At 42.3% G+C, this 17,244-nt stretch overlaps 1 protein-coding gene across 2 annotated transcripts in view; it reads right to left on the bottom strand.

Moving 5' to 3' along the window:
- Positions 1-12,468, bottom strand: part of TTC17 (tetratricopeptide repeat domain 17) — a 155,215-nt gene extending 142,747 nt beyond the window's left edge. For both annotated transcript variants that reach the window (XM_067749343.1, XM_067749342.1), the window contains exon 1: positions 12,292-12,468. In XM_067749343.1, coding sequence (XP_067605444.1) covers positions 12,292-12,450 — 159 coding nt within the window. In that variant the 5' untranslated portion in view covers positions 12,451-12,468. The remainder of the gene's footprint in view (positions 1-12,291) is intronic.
- Between the last annotated feature and the right edge of the window lie 4,776 nt (positions 12,469-17,244).

The following is a 17,244-nucleotide window of genomic DNA, read 5'->3' on the forward strand; positions in this document are numbered from 1 at the left end:
ACTGTGAGAAAATAAACATCGGTTCTTTAAATCACCAGTTTACGGCATTTTGTTACGGCAGCCCAAGCTAAGACAGATTTGTCAATCAAATGTTGGAAAAGGAACACTAAAATTAGTGCCAGGAATTAAACCTTAGTAACTTTATCATTATTCAGATGATGGCAAACTCAACAGCCAGTAAATTACTCTGCTATTTCGTACTGGAAATCGCTGCTCTACAAGAGACAACTGAATAAAGTTCAACTTGATTAGTCATCAAAACACTGGTAGTATCAACTGTGGGGGAAAAGAAATCAGCTTGACTAATCTCTTTTATTGCAGTCCCAACAAGTGTGAAATAAATGTTAATGACAAAGGTTTAATTTTTTTCTATGAAGATAAAAAAACTTAACTGAAGCTTCCTTTCTGTTCATATTTCTACTGATAATCACAACACTGTTTAGCTAAGGGCAACTGATGGAACAGAGGTCTTTTACTAGAATTGGATTATGAAAAACTTTTTGCACATTCCAAGCAATGCTGAGCATTTTCAAACACTCCTGATGCAGTCCTTTAGGACAACAATTTAGTAAACCTAAGAAAATTAAATATATGCATTTTTAGAAACAGGAAATTCCAATTCAAAGAATTCATCTTACACTCAATATAGGCATAGAAGCATGCAAAGATGAATGTATTAGCACGTTTACTCTCTGCAACAATGTTTGCGATAGCAAAAACAGAGAAACAATCTAAATGTCTGCCACTAGGGAACTGGTTAAATAAACTACAGAACACCCATACAACCCAATACTATGCAATCTTAAGGGAGAAGAGGGTAGCTTTCTTATTTCCGATATGGACAGATGTCTAAGTTTTATGAAGTGGATAGAAGATAACGGTGAGACAAAATGTTTCCAGTTGTGCGTTTAAAAATAAAGAACTATGGGGGCTTCCCTGATGGCGCAGTGGCTGAGAGTCCGCCTGCCGATGCAGGGGACACGGGTTCGTGCCCCGATCCAGGAAGATCCCACATGCCGCGGAACGGCTGGGCCTGTGAGCCACGGTCGCTGACCCTGCGCGTCCAGAGCCTGTGCTCCACAACGCGAGAGGCCAAAGCAGTGAGAGGCTCGTGTACCGCAAAAAAAATGAAATAAAGAACTATGTATTTGCAAATGCATAGACACTTTTGGGAAGAATACACAAATAATTCTAGTTGTTTCCAGGAAGAAGGGCTGTGGGTAGTTATGAAACTTTCACTTTTCATTTTATAACATACTAAATAGTGTGAAAATTTTTTTCAACTATTATCATATATTTTATAGTTTAATTCAATTTTAAAATTAAAAAAACATTTTTAAAATAAAAATTTTAATTTTTGATTAGTATTTGTTTTACAAATAAAACTACAGAAATATTTTTCTTTATGTTAGTAGCAATGTTTAGCACTGCAGAGAAGAGAACAGGGTTCAGAATCAGACCTCAGCTTGAGTTCACACTCTGCCACTTCCTACTTGCATGGCTTGGGCAAGGAGTTTAACTACATTCTGCCCAAATTTATTTGATAGAAGATCAATACCCACATCTTACTGAGTCTGTATGATGACCAAATGAGATAATGAACATGAAAACACTGGATAAAGTGTTCAGCGAATTACAGACATTAAATTGTTTTTATTACAATAAAAGTTACCTGTTGATATCCTAAATTAGAGTCACTTCCATGTATGACTGTATAAAACACAAACTCTACTAAGGCAGGGACTATATCTCCCTCACAGCTGTATTTCAAGTACCTAACACAGAAAGCATCCAAGTATGTACTGAAGGAGTGAGCTAAGCTTACCCAATGCAGTAATAGGCACACAAAAAGCACTCAGCAAATACTTGCTCTAATAAAAACGTTCCTGACTCCATTTGACCACTTTTGTCATGTGTTGATACTATTCTCTTGGGTTCTACTAAAGATTAATTACCCATCTCAACTCCCCACCAAGCAATTAGACTGAAGGTGGAAAGGCCTGACCTTTGGAGACAGGACCTCTTGCCAGTCACCTGATTTCAACTGAAATAACCAAGTTCCTCAGAGGGAAAATGAAGACTGAAAACGTTAGTTAAAAATACATAAATGAGTTCTTTTCAAAAGTTAGACTCATGGGACTTCCCTGGTGGCACAGTGGTTAAGAATCCGCCTGCCAATGCAGGGGACACGGGTTCGAGCCTTGGTCCGGGAAGAACCTACATGCCGCGGAGCAACTAAGCCCGTGCGCCACAACTACTGAGCCCGTGCTAGAGCCACAAGCCACAACTACTGAAGCCCGTGCTCCTAGAGCCCGTGCTCCACAACAAGAGAAGCCACCTCAGTGAGAAGCACACGCACCACAACGAAGAGTAGTCCCTGCACGCAGCAACGAAGACCCAACGCAGCCAAAAATAAAATAAATTAATTAAAAAAAAAGTTAGACTCATTACTAACTGATTTTACTACTGACTAAATAAATATGGGAAGCACAACAGTGTGAATTCCTAATAGTATGTCTTGAAAGCAAAATATAAAGTGACAACCTAAATTTATACAATATTCAATTAATTCAAATAAGGTCACAATCTCAAACATGAGTTCTTTGAACATACCATAAAAGGCACGCTGTAGAGGTAAAATATCCAAAACAGCCAGTAGGAAAGTAGATTATCTTAGGCACCATTTTACAACTCTGGTTAGAGATACCATGTTCTTAGAAAAGTCTTAGGCTGTCTAGACCTTTTATTGGTAACAGGGAGAATGAATGAATCAGCTTGCCCCCTTTCAAGTAAATGCACCTCCCTCCTGCAGACTATTAAAACAATGGTGGGGGCTTCCCTGGTGGCACAGTGGTTAAGAATCCACCTGCCAATGCAGGAGACACGGGTTCGAGCCCTGGTCCGGGAAGATCCCACATGCTGCGGAGCAACTAAGCCCGACAAAAACAAAAAAACAACGGTGGCCCTTCAGTATGCTGATATGAGATACAAGAGCTAATACAGGAGTAATTACTGCTTGCACACACAGACATTCATATACTCTCTCACTTATTCACTATTTACTGAGTGTGCATCATGTGTCAGGCACTGTTTTAGGCACTAGGGTTACTTCACTGAACAAAACAAAGTTGTTGCCTTCATAAGCTTATGTTCTTGTAGAAGGACAGGCAATAAAGTATACCTTACAATACAGTGCCAGTAATAAATAACATGAAGAAAAACAGAGTGAGAAGACAGAGTGATGGAAAGAGATGCTGTTTTAGACAGCTTGGTCAGAAAATGGGTGACATGAGAACAGAGGCCTGAAAGAAGAGAAGGGCTGAGCCATGTTGATGTCTGCAAAAAAGTGCTTCAGGCAGATGAAGGAGCAAAAGCAAAGGTCTTGGTGAACCAAAAACAAGTGAACTTGGTGCTTTAAAAACCACCCGAAGGCCCGTATGGCTGAAACACAGCACACAAGAAGGAAAGTAGTATCAGCGCAGAGAGGTGGCCAGGAGCCAGGTCCCAGATCCTGCAGGGCCTTACAGGCCATGGTGAAAACTAGGTTTTATTATTTAAGTGTGATGGGAAACCACTGAAGGTTTTCTGATACTCTTTGCTTCCCTTCCCCCAAGACCCCTCAAGAAGTGGCATGACCAAAACTTATGTTTTTTAAAAGACTGCTTTGGCTAATCTGGGGAGAACAGACCCTGTGGAGCAAACGTAAAAGCAAAGAGACCAGTTAGGGGGCTACTGCATAGGTTCAGGAGAGAGATGAAGATAGTCTGGACCAGGGTTGTAAAAGTACAGGCGGAAAGACATGGCGAGATTCAGAATACCTTTTGGAAGTTAAGTTGACAGGTTGCTGAGAGACTGGGTATGAGATGTGAGAGAAGGAAGAGTCAAGGAAGATACCAAGATGTGGGGCCTGAAAAACTTGGTAACAGGTGTGGTGGAGTGGGAAATCAAGAGTCAGTTTAGCACATGATGTACTCGTGGTGTCTATTAGGCAGTTAGGTGGAGAGGTTGAGTAGGCAGTTGGATATATGAATCTAGAGTTCAGGGAGAGACTGCAGATTTATATATTTTATGCCATGAAACTGCATAAGATTGTCTGGTGAGCCACATGTACAGAGGGAAGAAAAGGGGCACATCAATATTTAAGACTCACGAATCAAAAAGGAATTCAGCAGAAGAGAATGAGAGGCAGGGGATTTAGAAGGAAAACCAGGAGTATATGTTCAGGAAGTCATGTAAAAAAATAGTTCAATAGAGTATGAAGACAAATGCTGGGCTGCTAAGAGGTTAAGTAAGATGACTGAGAACTGAGCACTGAATTCAGCAATGTGGAAGGCCCAGGGTATCTTGACAAGAGTTGTGGGGATGCCGGACTGATTGCAATGGGTTTAAAATAGACCTATATGAAGAGAGGAAGGAGAGTCTGTGAGCACAGACAACTCTGCTGAGGTGTCTGGCTATAAAAGAGCCATAGGGTAGAGGAATTCCTTTCGCTCTTGCCATCATGGAGCACAGCTGAGATGCAGGCACTGCTCACACCCAGCTCCCTACATTTCCGAGTGCAAAGCTGTTCTAATTTTTGACCCGACCTGCTGGCAAGCCCTCTTATTCCTGACTGTCAGAGCGCCTTCTGTTCACTTCCACCAGAGCTGCTTCTAAACTGCAACAACTGCTGAAGCCCACAGCTGATCCTAATCCCTCCTCAACAGTGCAGCTGCCAGCTCCCACCTACCTTGCCTCAGCCCTTTCCGATCCTTTTTCTGTTTCTCTTGTTTATCATTTTCCTGTCTCTTCTCCATACATTTTATGTCTGAGCAAGAGCTGACCTTTAGATATATAATGTCAGCAGCGACACGATGACTTCCCTGGCAGGCACAACCTGATCACAACAGAGAGGCAAGAGTAATCTCTGAAATTATGGCTGTCACCTGTGTACAGCATGGTTTCTGAAGGCCTCAGGGCTGACTCACTGATGGGTTACTCGGAGATTTGAAGATCTCCTGGAAGGTCTGAGGGTTCCTTTAGGCTAGTCCCTGATGACAACCACATTGGTGAGTATCGTAAGGCTTCATTCAGACAATGGTAAATTCCTAAAAGGTATCAATAGGAATCATTTCTCATACTTCCTTATATCATCCATTCAACAGATATTACTGTAGCCTATGTGATTAAGCAATGTGAGAGATGTTGGAGTTGCAGAGAAGATGGACACAGCTGCTCCTTTCATAGAGCATAATGTAGTCTAGTAGGGCATTTACATAAGTAAACAGACACAACATGGTATGGCAAATGCTTTCATAAGGGAATGCAGGATGCTCTGAAGGCACATTGAAAGAACAGCTTATTCAAATCTGTGCATCATAGAAGCTTCCCTGAGAAAGTGATGTTTAAGTTATGAAGAGTATGAGTTAGCCAGATTAAGATGTTTTGGGGGAAGAACATGTACAAAGGCCCAGAAATAAGTGCGAACAGAGCATATTTGGGGACACTGACAAAAGTTAAGTATGACTAAGTATATTACGTGTGTATATTCTGAGGTGAGAGTGGGGCACTCAAGAATGAGCAGAGACAGACTAGAGAGAAGGAAGGGCCAGATCTCAAGACATGTTAATGAATTTGGACCATATTCTGGGATATGTACCAATCTGTTAAAGGTAGTTTTTCCTGGGGAGTAAGAATGGGTAGAGGTAGGATGACTTCATTTTGTTACTTCAAATACTACCATAGTGTTAGGTATTTATTTTTACAGTGCCACGCATCACTTTTGTAATTCAAATTTTTTAATTAAACAAAAAAACACAGAAGGTTTTAAAAGATTACTCTGCACTGTGGAAAAAATGGACTAGAAGTAGGACAAGACTAGAAGCAGGGAGTGCAGTTAAGAAGCTACGGCAATTAATTAGGTGGTTGGAATTATGAGTAATGGTAGTGGCTACTGAAAGAAGCAAGATATAATTAGAAAGTAAAACTGAAAGCTGTTGGTAAGGAAGAGGGAGAAATTAAAAAGGACAACCAGACTTCTGATGTGGACCAATAAGCAGATGATGTATAGTGGTGTCTTTCATTAAGTTTGGGAAAACAGGGCATGACATAGGTATAGGTGTAAAACTGAGTTTAGATTTGGTCATATTAAGCTTGAAGTACCTAGAGGACATTCACATGGAGTTAAAAGTTAACACGGAAGTCTTGAATTTATAACTCGTGGAGAAAAAAAACTGAGTTGTAGAAAGAAATGTAGGTATTCCCAGCATACATATGGTAACTTAAGTTTTGGGAAAGGATGACATTTCCCAGGTATACAAAGAGAGTAAGAATAGAAGCCTGCAACAAAGGCTGGAGGAAGAGCAAGATCTAAAACTGAATTTCTCATAATGATCTGTGACCCATCTGCATCACACTCTCCTGAGGAGTTTGATAAAAATGTGGAAACCTTGGCTCCACCATCAACCTACTGAATCACTCTCAGTGACCTGGGAATCTGAATTTTAAGCAGGCATCCCAGATTATTTTTGTGCAAAGTTTGAGAACCACTGATCTAGAAGATAAGCAGAGGTGGAAGAGCCAAAACAAAAGACAAAAAGACCCAGAAGGTTAAGAAGGAGCTGTGCTCTGCTCACCCCTAAAGAAAAATGAGAATTTTGTGTCACAGTAGCCAGTGGAAAAGAACATACCCTTCAAAGCACTGTGGGTTGGTGAAAAGGAAGCCATCAATAGATATGTGTTCAATAAATAATTGGGAAAAGTATTTAAAGTTACAATTTATCTCTGTATAGTTCCAAACTCCTATTACTACTCTACCATATAAACAAACTTAATACCTGGGTAATTTATAAGAAGAAAAATAATAGTGGGAAATATCTTAAAAAATGGATTGAATGAGAATCACTTTTGATGTCAACGTCTAGTATGAACTGCAGGTGCCTAGCTACTGAATAACCAATATGACCTCCAGGTCCAAGTAAATCCCTTAAGTGTATAAACATAGAAACATGCTCTATGTCAAAAGATGGGTTCAGTTTTGAAAAGCACCAAAATGAAGCTGTCAGCTTCACAGTACAATATGGAGGCTCTCTCCCAGATTAACCAAATCACTTAACATGAGACCAAAATTAAACCACTCCTTCACTTATAAGCTGTTAAAAATCAACAAATAAAGATTTAGCCAGTTTGTCCAACTAAATATGATAGCTGTTCCCTAGGTCATAGTTGCTGAAATAGTTGCTTATCAAACAGTTTTTGCCAAGTTTGCTAAGCTTCAGAACATTAGTTTTGTCAGAAATCTCATTTGTTCTGAGCAGTTAAACAGATCTGTACTCCGAAGACATCTGCTTGACAGGAGGCAAAATGATTAAGTGACCCCCAAATTAATTCACACCTATTTGGGACCCTCCCCCATCCACCCACCCCCAATTTAAAGTTATCACAAAACATTCTGCAAAAGTAAAGCAAACTGGAAAAGAGAAGACATCTACTTCATTTGGTTTTGTTTTTCTTTCTGTTCCTTCCTTTGTAGGTGTTAAGCAGATAAAAAAACGCACTTCAAACTTAGTATAAAGTGCTGGCTTACACATTACTGCAGACAAATACATTTTTACTTATTGTTACCACTAAATGCCATTCATTAGTTGTGTCTTTGGGTGACCCTCTCTCCTATGAGTCGCACCATATATTCTTTAAGAATTTTTTCCAAATCTAAAATGCCATGGTTCTAAGATTGGAGGAGAGGGAAACAGCAGCAAAGAAAATAAATAATATAATGTTATGAGAGAGTTGATAATCTAAATTTTCAAGTTTTAGACCTAACTAACATTTTTCAAGAGTTCATCTGTTAGCTGGTAAGCTGTAACATGAAGCGTACATTTTTCCAAAGAAATGATGTGACAGATAGGCTCTTAGGCTAATTCACAAAAGTTTATTTAACCTTCAGTGCAAGAAAACTGCTAGGCACTTGTGATTAAAATAGAAAACAGGTGTTGCCACAAGAGTAATTAAGCAAAAACAATGTCAAAATGAAACAAACAAAAATTTATCTTGAAGTCAAACAAAAGATCTAGTTACTGTAGATCTTCCTAGCAACTAGATTATAAAAGCTCATACCTCAAGTCCATGGACTCCAAGTTAAGGACTCTTGCTTAAATAAGGTGGGAGGATCTTACTAGTTTTCAGGTACAGGGACATTAGGGGTTCAGAAGTATGCCAAAGCCCAAAGCTGGGAGAACGGCACAGAGCTGGAGAGGAGAAAGAGAGGAGGGGCTTTTCTTAGACGTCCTCTGACTGCAGTGGGAAATGAACTTAGTGACTGGAGCATTCTCTTCACATCCCAGCTCCAGTATTCCCTGTACAACACTCCTGGGAGTTCAGTGGCAGCTCAGTAAACACAGAGCCTAAAAACATGGATGGCATGCTTCCTAGATGGAGCCGGGACTGTGGAAAGGAACAACTAACTCCCTGAGTCGCCACACCAAGTACTGGACACCTGCTACTGCCAGAAGCAGCTCAGCTTGGACTGCGAGGAGGCTGCCTGGAGCAATGTCTGCTTCCCTGCTCTGACTGAAAGGCCCATTTCAACCCCCCAAAGATCTAAGGCTTCCAATATATATGCGTGTTCACAAGTCTGCAGTCTGTAACTTGTGGGTGCCTATCTTTATCATCTGCTAAGGCTTGAAATAGAAAAGCCAAACGAATGTTCTCTTCTTCTGGGAAGGACTGCTTACTGTACTTAAAACTTTAACTATTATGATGGAAAATGTCCCTATCTAAGTCTGTATTTTGGGCAATTCAGATTTTTAATTCATAAGTACTTACCCACATTCACTCTGGAAAACAATGATCTATTACACTTAATTTGGATAGGTTTAAATATCAAGTGAAGGACGTCCCTGGTGGCGCAGTGGTTAAGAATCCGCCTGCCAATGCAGGGAACACGGGTTCGAGCCCTGGTCCGGGAAGATCCCACATACCACGGAGCAACTAGCCTGTGTGCCATAACTACTGGGCCTACGCTCTAGAGCCCACGAGCCACAACCACTGACCCCACGCGCCACAACTACCGAAGCCCAAGTGCCTTGAGTCCATGCTCCGTAACGAGAAGCCACCACAATGAGAAGCCCATGCACCGCAACAAAGAGCAGCCCCCGCTCACCACACTAAAGAAAGCCCGCACACAGCAACGAAGACCCAGCACAGCCAAAAATAAATTAATTAATTAAGATAAAAGTTAAAAAAAAATTAAAATAAATATCGAGTGAAGAGTTTCAAAAGCTATTTTCTAAGACCTGCTATTTCAGTTTGCCCTTAACCCTTTCCCTAATATTAGGCAACTTTAAAAATGAAATCGGGGGATTTCCCTAGTGGCGCAGTGGTTAAGACTCTGCCTGCCATTGTAGGGGACACGGGTTTGAGCCCTGGTCTGGGAAGATCCCACATGCCGCGGAGCAACCAAGCCCGTGCGCCACAACTACTGAAGCCCGCGTGTGTAGAGCCCGTGCTCTGCAACAAGAGAAGCCACTGCAATGAGAAGCCCGCACACCCCAACGAAGAGTAGCCCCTGCTCAACACAACTAGAGAAAGCCCGCGCGCAGCAACGAAGACCCAATTAGCCAAAAATAAATATATAAATAAACGTATAAAATAAAAAAAAAATTTTTAAAAATGAAATCAGGGAGCTCCCTGGTGGCCTAGTGGTTACGATTCCAGGCTCTCATTGCCGTGGCCCAGGTTCAATCCCTGGTCAGGGAACTGAGATCCTGCAAGCCGTGCGGCACAGCCAAAAGAATGAAATACTTCTGTTCTCACTCAGAAGTTATAACTAAAAACAAGGAGCAAGGGATTTGGTACGCCTGGTAAGACACAGTACATATACTAAATTTTACTTTATTTTTTTTGATGTGGACCATTTTTTAAGTCTTTATTGAATTTGTTACAATATTGCTTCTGTTTTATGTTTTGGTTTTTTGGCGGTGAGGCATGTGGGATCTTAGCTCCCTGACCAGGGATCGAACCCGCTCCCCATGCATTGGACAGCAAAGGTCTAACCACTGGACCGCCAGGGAAGTTCCTATACTAAATTTTAATTAGTTATGTTTCTGAAAGCATGAATAGATCTGCAGTACACCCAAATCCACATACTAAAGAGACCTTTCAATTCTTTAATAAGTATACCCAAATGTGATAATTAAGCACAATGTAAATTAAGGTTTGGATTCTGCCTGCAGTCAAATTACTGCCAGGAAGGGCTGCATGGGTAATGTATGCAGAGCTATCAGAGTGGAACTCAGAAGCTGACTGTGAGGTCCAACTCTCTTACTTTATTTACATGCGCTTTTCCCCTCAGATTAAATCCAACTTCCCTCCCCTGGCCTCTTGTTACACTGTAGTCACCAACTTTATTTCTTCTGGTATAAAATTTTGTAGTTGCCTGGACTTAACACTGTAAATGTTATGTAGCAAAGTACTGGAAAATTCACCAAAGAGGATCACTAAAAAGGCATGTAGGAAAGAAATCTTGCTTTCCTAACTCTAAGCCTAACTACCTACTGTAGGAGTGACTTGGAAGAGATCCAGAAGATTCTGTAGATTTCTCCCTTTCTCAAGCAAGTTTTTAGTAACCCCTACCTTTCCCCCACCAAAACATATGTACCCAATGTGCAAAAAGAAGGAATGTGTTAAAAAACAAAAACCAAATCACATTCTACTTTCCCTTTGCAATGTTCAGCATATAAATACATTTCTACCAGCTTTCTACCACTTTTCAGGTGGGCTACTTTCTCAGCTGAGTAGCTGGACATCAAAATGAGAAGAAGTCAACGTCAGGGAATATAAATAGCTGTGACCCAAAACAATACTGCAAAAGAGCCAATAGGAGAAGGGCTCCCCAAAATGCAGCAGGACTTAACGCCACATCTCCCTTCATAAGGGCCTCAGGGAAAACCATCATCTGGAGAGAGAAGATGGACAGAAGCAACCAGGATTCACACAAGATTTCCAATCTTTTGTTAGAGGTGAATTTGTAAGTGTTGTCTAGGGTTTCTGAAACACACATGTATATTTTAAATCTCAGCTGGTATGGCCATGAAAAAGAAATTTTTTTCTAATGTAACTTAGGTATAGAGAAATGCCACCCCACAGAGTCAGTCTTTTCTCAGATATACACTGAAAACCACTCACCAAAACCAACGCTGACTTTTAAATTGCTTTACTCATTCATTATATTTAAGACAAAATTTGCCATCACATGGTGAATCTAAATGTGAACCTCACTTTACACAAAGGTAAGCCTAGCATTGTGTTCCTATCACCATTCATTACATACAACCCAGTACTTTCACAGGACAATGGTTAATACATTTCAGATCGGTGGGCTCAATTAAATTGCATGGGGCACACAGATCACTTTCTAAATGTTTGCTGGACTTTATAGGATTGTTCTCAGGTGTTGGAAGTCATTAAGTTTATCAAGTTTCTGTAGCAGAATACACACTCACGCATTCTTTAGGCATCAGCAGCATTCACAAAATACAGGCCATCGGAAAGTTATGTAAGAAAAGCAGCCTCTCCTCTGAGGAATTAATTCAACCTGACAAGAATCCGGGAAATCGCATATCCTCCCTGAGGGGCTGGGTCAGAGCAACTAGGTAAAGAAACAATGCAAAGAACACTGGGATACTAGGGCGGTTGACTGCTGAAAAGATGCAGGCAACGCCACCAGAGGCATCCTCAAGCATTCCTTCGCAAAGAGAGTGTGCGTGTTGTGTCTAATGAGCCCCTGCTGACCTGGGTAACGGTACCAGCTGAAACCACCACAGCTTGACACGAACGCCAGCATGTGGGACAGGAGACTGGGGGAAGTAGCATTAGGTGACACACTGCCTAGGGGTGCCGAAGCTGTCACCTCCCTAGGACTCGCGCACACCCGGGCGCTGCCACCTGCTTTCTACTTCCTCGGGGAAGGCTGGTGACGCGTGGGCCAGAGAGGCACCAGAGGAGGGATAATGATCCGGGTTTTAAAGCTAGGGAGCCAGATAATGTCCCCAGGACCCGAACTCCCGGGGAGAGTCGCCCGGCCCCAGGGGTGGAAGCCTGAGAACTTGCAGGCAGCCGAGGCCAAGTCCAGGACACAAGTGGGAAGGGGACCGGTCCGAGGGCGGAGGTCGCCCACACCGCGACACCGGGACCGTGGGACTGCAGGCTGGGGGCGGGGCCGCGCGGAGCCAAACAGCCAGGGGCCGGGCCGGGCCGGGGAATCCCCCCCGGGCGAGGGCGGGCGCGGGCGGAGAGGGACACCCTGGCCGCTACCTGCTGCTGGATCTTCCCGTCCTCCGTGACGACCCAGTGCGTGGTGGCGAAGGCCCCTCGAGCTGCCACACTCAGCAAGGCGGAAAGGCTGAGGAACCAGCCCGGACTGGAGCACGGCGGCAGCTCGCACCGTCCGCGGACCCCTACTGCCGCCGCCATCTTGCCCCCCCTAGCCCGGGCGCTCACACCGGAAGCGGAAATGGACCCCCGCCGTTCGCCATCTTGGGGAGGTCGACGCTGGAGGAGGAGGAGGAGGAGCCGAGGGGGCGCTGCCCGCCGACTACCGGCTTCCTCGGCCTCGGGCTCGGTTTAGGCGGCGGGGAAGCGCGGCCTCTGACGCTGGCCCAATTTGGCTTCAGGTCGGAGACCGCTTTCTCATTATTGTTTTCCTGTGCGCGATACGATCTCGGAGCGTGGGAACCAGAGGGAGAGAAAAGTAGTGTTCCAGTTGGAGCCTAAGCCAAAATGAGAGGGCTCAGAGTATATACATGCAACTCTTTGGTTTAAAAAAAAATTATTTTTATTTCTGATTGTGGAAAATAAAAGGTGTGCTTTCGAAACATCTTAGGGAAGGGATAGGTTCTCTTTTATTCTTAAAACCTCACAATAGGGGGAGCTTCAGAATTGGAAGTGGTGTTAGTCTAGGGCAGCGCCGTCCAGTAGAAACGTAACGCGAGCCGTGAACCACAATTAAAAAAAAAAATGAAATAACATCTTATTTAACCCATTATATACAGTATATTATTAGTTCAGTGTGAAATCTATTAGATTATTATTAACATATCTAATTATTATTAGAAATTACTGAGATATTTATTTTTGTACCAAGTTTTCGAAATCCGTTTGCATTTTACGCTTATAGCTCATCTAAATTCGGACTAGCCAGATTTCAGGGGCTAAATAGCCACGTGTGGCTAGTGGCTACCTTACTGAACATCATAGGTCTAGATCTGGAGACCAGCAGCATTGGCATCACCTGGGAGCTCATTAAAAAAGCACATTCTTGGGCTTCCCTGGTGGCGCAGTGGTTGAGAATCTGCCTGCCGCCGCTGCAGGGAACACGGGTTCGCGCCGCGGTCCGGGAGGATCCTACATGCTGCGGAGCGGCTGGGCCCGTGAGCCACGGCCGCTGGGCCTGCGTGTCCGGAGGCTGTGCTCCGCAGTGGGAGAAGCCACAACAGTGAGAGGCCCGCGTACCGCAAAAAAAAAAAAAAAAGGCACATTCTTGGCTCTTCTGTCTCTTCCCATCAGATTCTACCTTTTAACAAGAGCCCCGGGTGACTGGTATGTCCATTAAAGTTTGAGAAGCACTTCCTTCTAGTGCATCAACACGCAGGCCAAGCGGACTAGCCTGGCTTCTAGGTTCCAGCTAGCTATGTCGTTTTAGGTGCGTCAGGGCTGCCTTCTAGCTATATGTGTCATTTTATGTTTAGATTCATTATGCTTTGGGGTTTTTTCTTTGGGAAAAGGAAGATGAGAATTATGCCTGACCACTTCCCTACTCAGGTGTATTGCAAGAAAACAAATAATTGCCAAGTGTTTAAACATCACTTCATGCTATGGAAGCCATTACCACAGTACTGGCTTTTTATGTCTTCTTAGAGCAGCTTTTCTTAGGAGTACTGAAGTGATGAGCATTACTTTCATTAAAAATGTATGGCTTACCTGCTTTTTTTGCCTGATACTCTGCTAGACCCTGGGTATGAAAATCTGACCACTGAGCAGTGTGCAGTCTGGTGGGATATTGGCAAGGTAACAATTTACATATAGGATATTGGGGGTGTGTAAGGGCTCATGTGTAGAAGAGACAGACCAACCAAGTGAAAGTCTTAGAGCAAAGGTGCAGTTTTAGGCAGAATAAGCGCTAAGCATGAAAAGGTGAAATTGGTGACAAATTGTAAAGGTTTCTTGTATGTTCTCAGCATCTTATTTTTAGGCATAGAAGTAAACCCTACTTGTGTATAAAGCTACTAAATAATGACAGTCACCATCATCTAACATTGGTTGAGTGTTTAATACATACTGGGCACTGTACACACATAGTTCTAATTAATCTTCACTAACTTACCAGGCGTAGGCTAGTTAAGTAATTTGGCCAAGATCATACAGCTAATAAGCAGCAGAACTCAGATTTGCATTCAGGTCTACCTAACTTTAGAGCCTGAGCATGGATGAAGGATGGTGAGGAGTTTGAAAGAAGCTCCGGCATCACCTCTTTTGGCCATCAGCAATTTCTTTGACATGCACAAGTTAACTTGCAAAGGGGCGGAATAGTAACTTCTATAGCTTTAACGTACCACCCACCTTCGTTTTCCTTAAATGATAACCCTTGTCCTTTGGGATCCTGTGTTAGTTTTCTGTTGCTATGTAACAAATTACCACAAAATTTAGCAGCTTAACATAGTTATTATCTCAGTTTCCATGGGTCAAGAGTCTGGCATGGCGTGTGTGGGTTCTCTGCTCAGTGTCTCACATGGCTTATACCAAGGTTGCAATCTCACCTGAGGCTCAGGAGCTTTTCCCAAATGCTTTCAAGTTTTTACAGAGTTCAGTTCTTTGCTGTTATAGGACCGAGGTCCCAGTTTTCTTGCTGGCTACTGACTGTCCTCATTCTCAACTCCTAGGTCACCCACCATGCCTTGCCATGTGGCTTTCTCAGCACGGCAGATGTTTCTTCAAGGCAAGCAGGGAAATGTCTCCATCACTTATATCTCTGAATTCTTCCATCTCTGATCTCTAGGCCCAGATTTTAAGCATGCATGTGATTAGATAAGGTCTACCTGGATAACCTCTCTTTTGAGTAGCCCCATATGAACTGATTAGTAACCTTAGTGACATCTGCAAAAATTCCCTTTGCCATATAACATAAAACTGAGGAATGATATCATATTCACGCATTTTCCCCACTTTCAAGGGAGAAGATTTTATGAGGGCAAGGATCATTGGGGGGTCATCTTAGAATCCTGCCTGCCACAGATCCTGACTGCCTAGTTCCACACCTCTAGTCTTACTGAACTATGTTTTAAGCATCACACAGTAACACTTAGAAGTGCTCTTGCTCGTCTTGTTCCTTGCCTAAAATCCCTCTCTTGCTCTTTTAAAATATATTATTTAAGGTATAGCTTAAATCCCAGATTGTAAAAAAAAATCTGTCAACTTCTATTTGCCTCCTCTGAATTCTGTAACACTAATATGACAATTAATACCATGTTGCTTTGTGATATTACTTTGTACATTTTGAACAGCTAAACTCTTGAGTAGCTCTTTGTTTAACTAGTTAGACTGTTAGCATCTGAGGGCAGGAAGCATTTCCTATACTAATGTATTTTTATCTTCCATAAAGCTTCCATACTTAAGTGGTTAGTTTGTTTAGTATTTTATACCCCCAAAAGGTAGCTTTCCCATTTTATGTGAATAAAACAATGAAAACTTCTAATCCAAATAAAATTGTTGCTACCAATTTTCTACATCCAAATAGATCACCTGTTACCCTTTATTCTGTTGTTCTAAGACCTGATATTTTTTCCATTTTAAGTACATATTTTCTCTTCATGCTTACGTAAAACCTGTAGAAATATAAGATGGTAGTTACCAAAATTGCTGATAATCTCTAAATTGTGATTCAATTCTTAGTTGAACAAATGATAGGAAAACCCATAACTGCATGTAATCTGGTCTTTCAGCATAAAGTATTTTACACATAGGTCCTTTAATTTATCACTATCATTATAAATTATAGATTTTTTTTGAAGTTGGGAATTGGACAATGATAGAATGATCTTTCTGGATTATTAATTTCCTCTCTTGGGCCACTTTATCTGAATGTTGTGAAGGATCTCTATACTGTTTATTTCTTAGAGAAAATACTTAAGATATAAATATTCCTGAGAGAGTTAACACCCTGGTTTAAATTCTGTTAAATGATTATCTTTTGCTTCATAGTAAACCAACGTAAATCTTTGTGGCTTAAATTTTAAGCTTTAAACCATGATTTATTATATATTTTTTGGCTGGACTCAGCTGGTGGTTCTGCCCCTCCTGCTGTTAGCTGGGGTCACTCATAAGGCTTCACACAGCTGGGACCCTGGCTGGGTTTGGAATGTTCCCAAATGGCTTCACTCATGCCTAGTGCTTACCAGGAGTGGCTGAAATGGCTAGGGGTGGCTGGGCCTCTCTCTCTCAGTCCCAGTAGTTAGTTACAGAGGTTTCTTACGTGGTGGCTCAGGGCTCCAAAAGAGTGAAAGTAGAAGCTGTCAGGCTCCTTGAGGGCCAGGCCCAGAAAAGTGTCACTTCTGCATTCTGTTGATCAAAGAAAGTAACAAGGTTGGCCCAGATTTAAGGGGAAATGGAAACACTCATCTTGATAAGTGAAGCAGCGTGTTTGATTGGGAATAGAAGGAATTATTGGCAGCCTGCTACATATCCTTCAGTGATTTTGAACTGGTGGAGGTTGAAAGGGTGGATAGGGAGGGAGGCTGGTTATGGCAGGAGGGGCTATCCAGGTGTATCTCCCCAGCAGCCATACACAAAGTGAAGAGGGTTTTCAAAGAAGAGACAGGGGATACCTAAATATTAATTTCATTAGAAATTATGAAACGTAGTAATTTCATTTAGAAATAGTTCGCCAGTAGTGTGGCAGTCTGAAGCGTGAGGACTACTTTGGATGAGACCAAGTGTCAAATCAGCCCAGGATTCTAACTCACAGTGACACTAGGGCTGCTCTGAGGATAACATGATGGTCAGCCTCAAAAGACTTTTCCTGATACAGACTTACCAGCCATTAATTTATCCAAATCTTTGCAGCTGTTAATACATTTGGGGGCAACAGTTTCTATGGAGTAATTGTATTGTGACTGTTCAGTCTGTAAGTAGCTACAGGTCATACCCGCCCCACCCCCAGCTTTTACTCCCTCACATACACCCAACTTTCAGTATCCTGATTTTATGATTAAA

This window comes from Pseudorca crassidens, chromosome 9, assembly GCF_039906515.1.
Source record: "Pseudorca crassidens isolate mPseCra1 chromosome 9, mPseCra1.hap1, whole genome shotgun sequence".
NCBI classification, from domain to species: Eukaryota; Metazoa; Chordata; class Mammalia; order Artiodactyla; family Delphinidae; genus Pseudorca; species Pseudorca crassidens.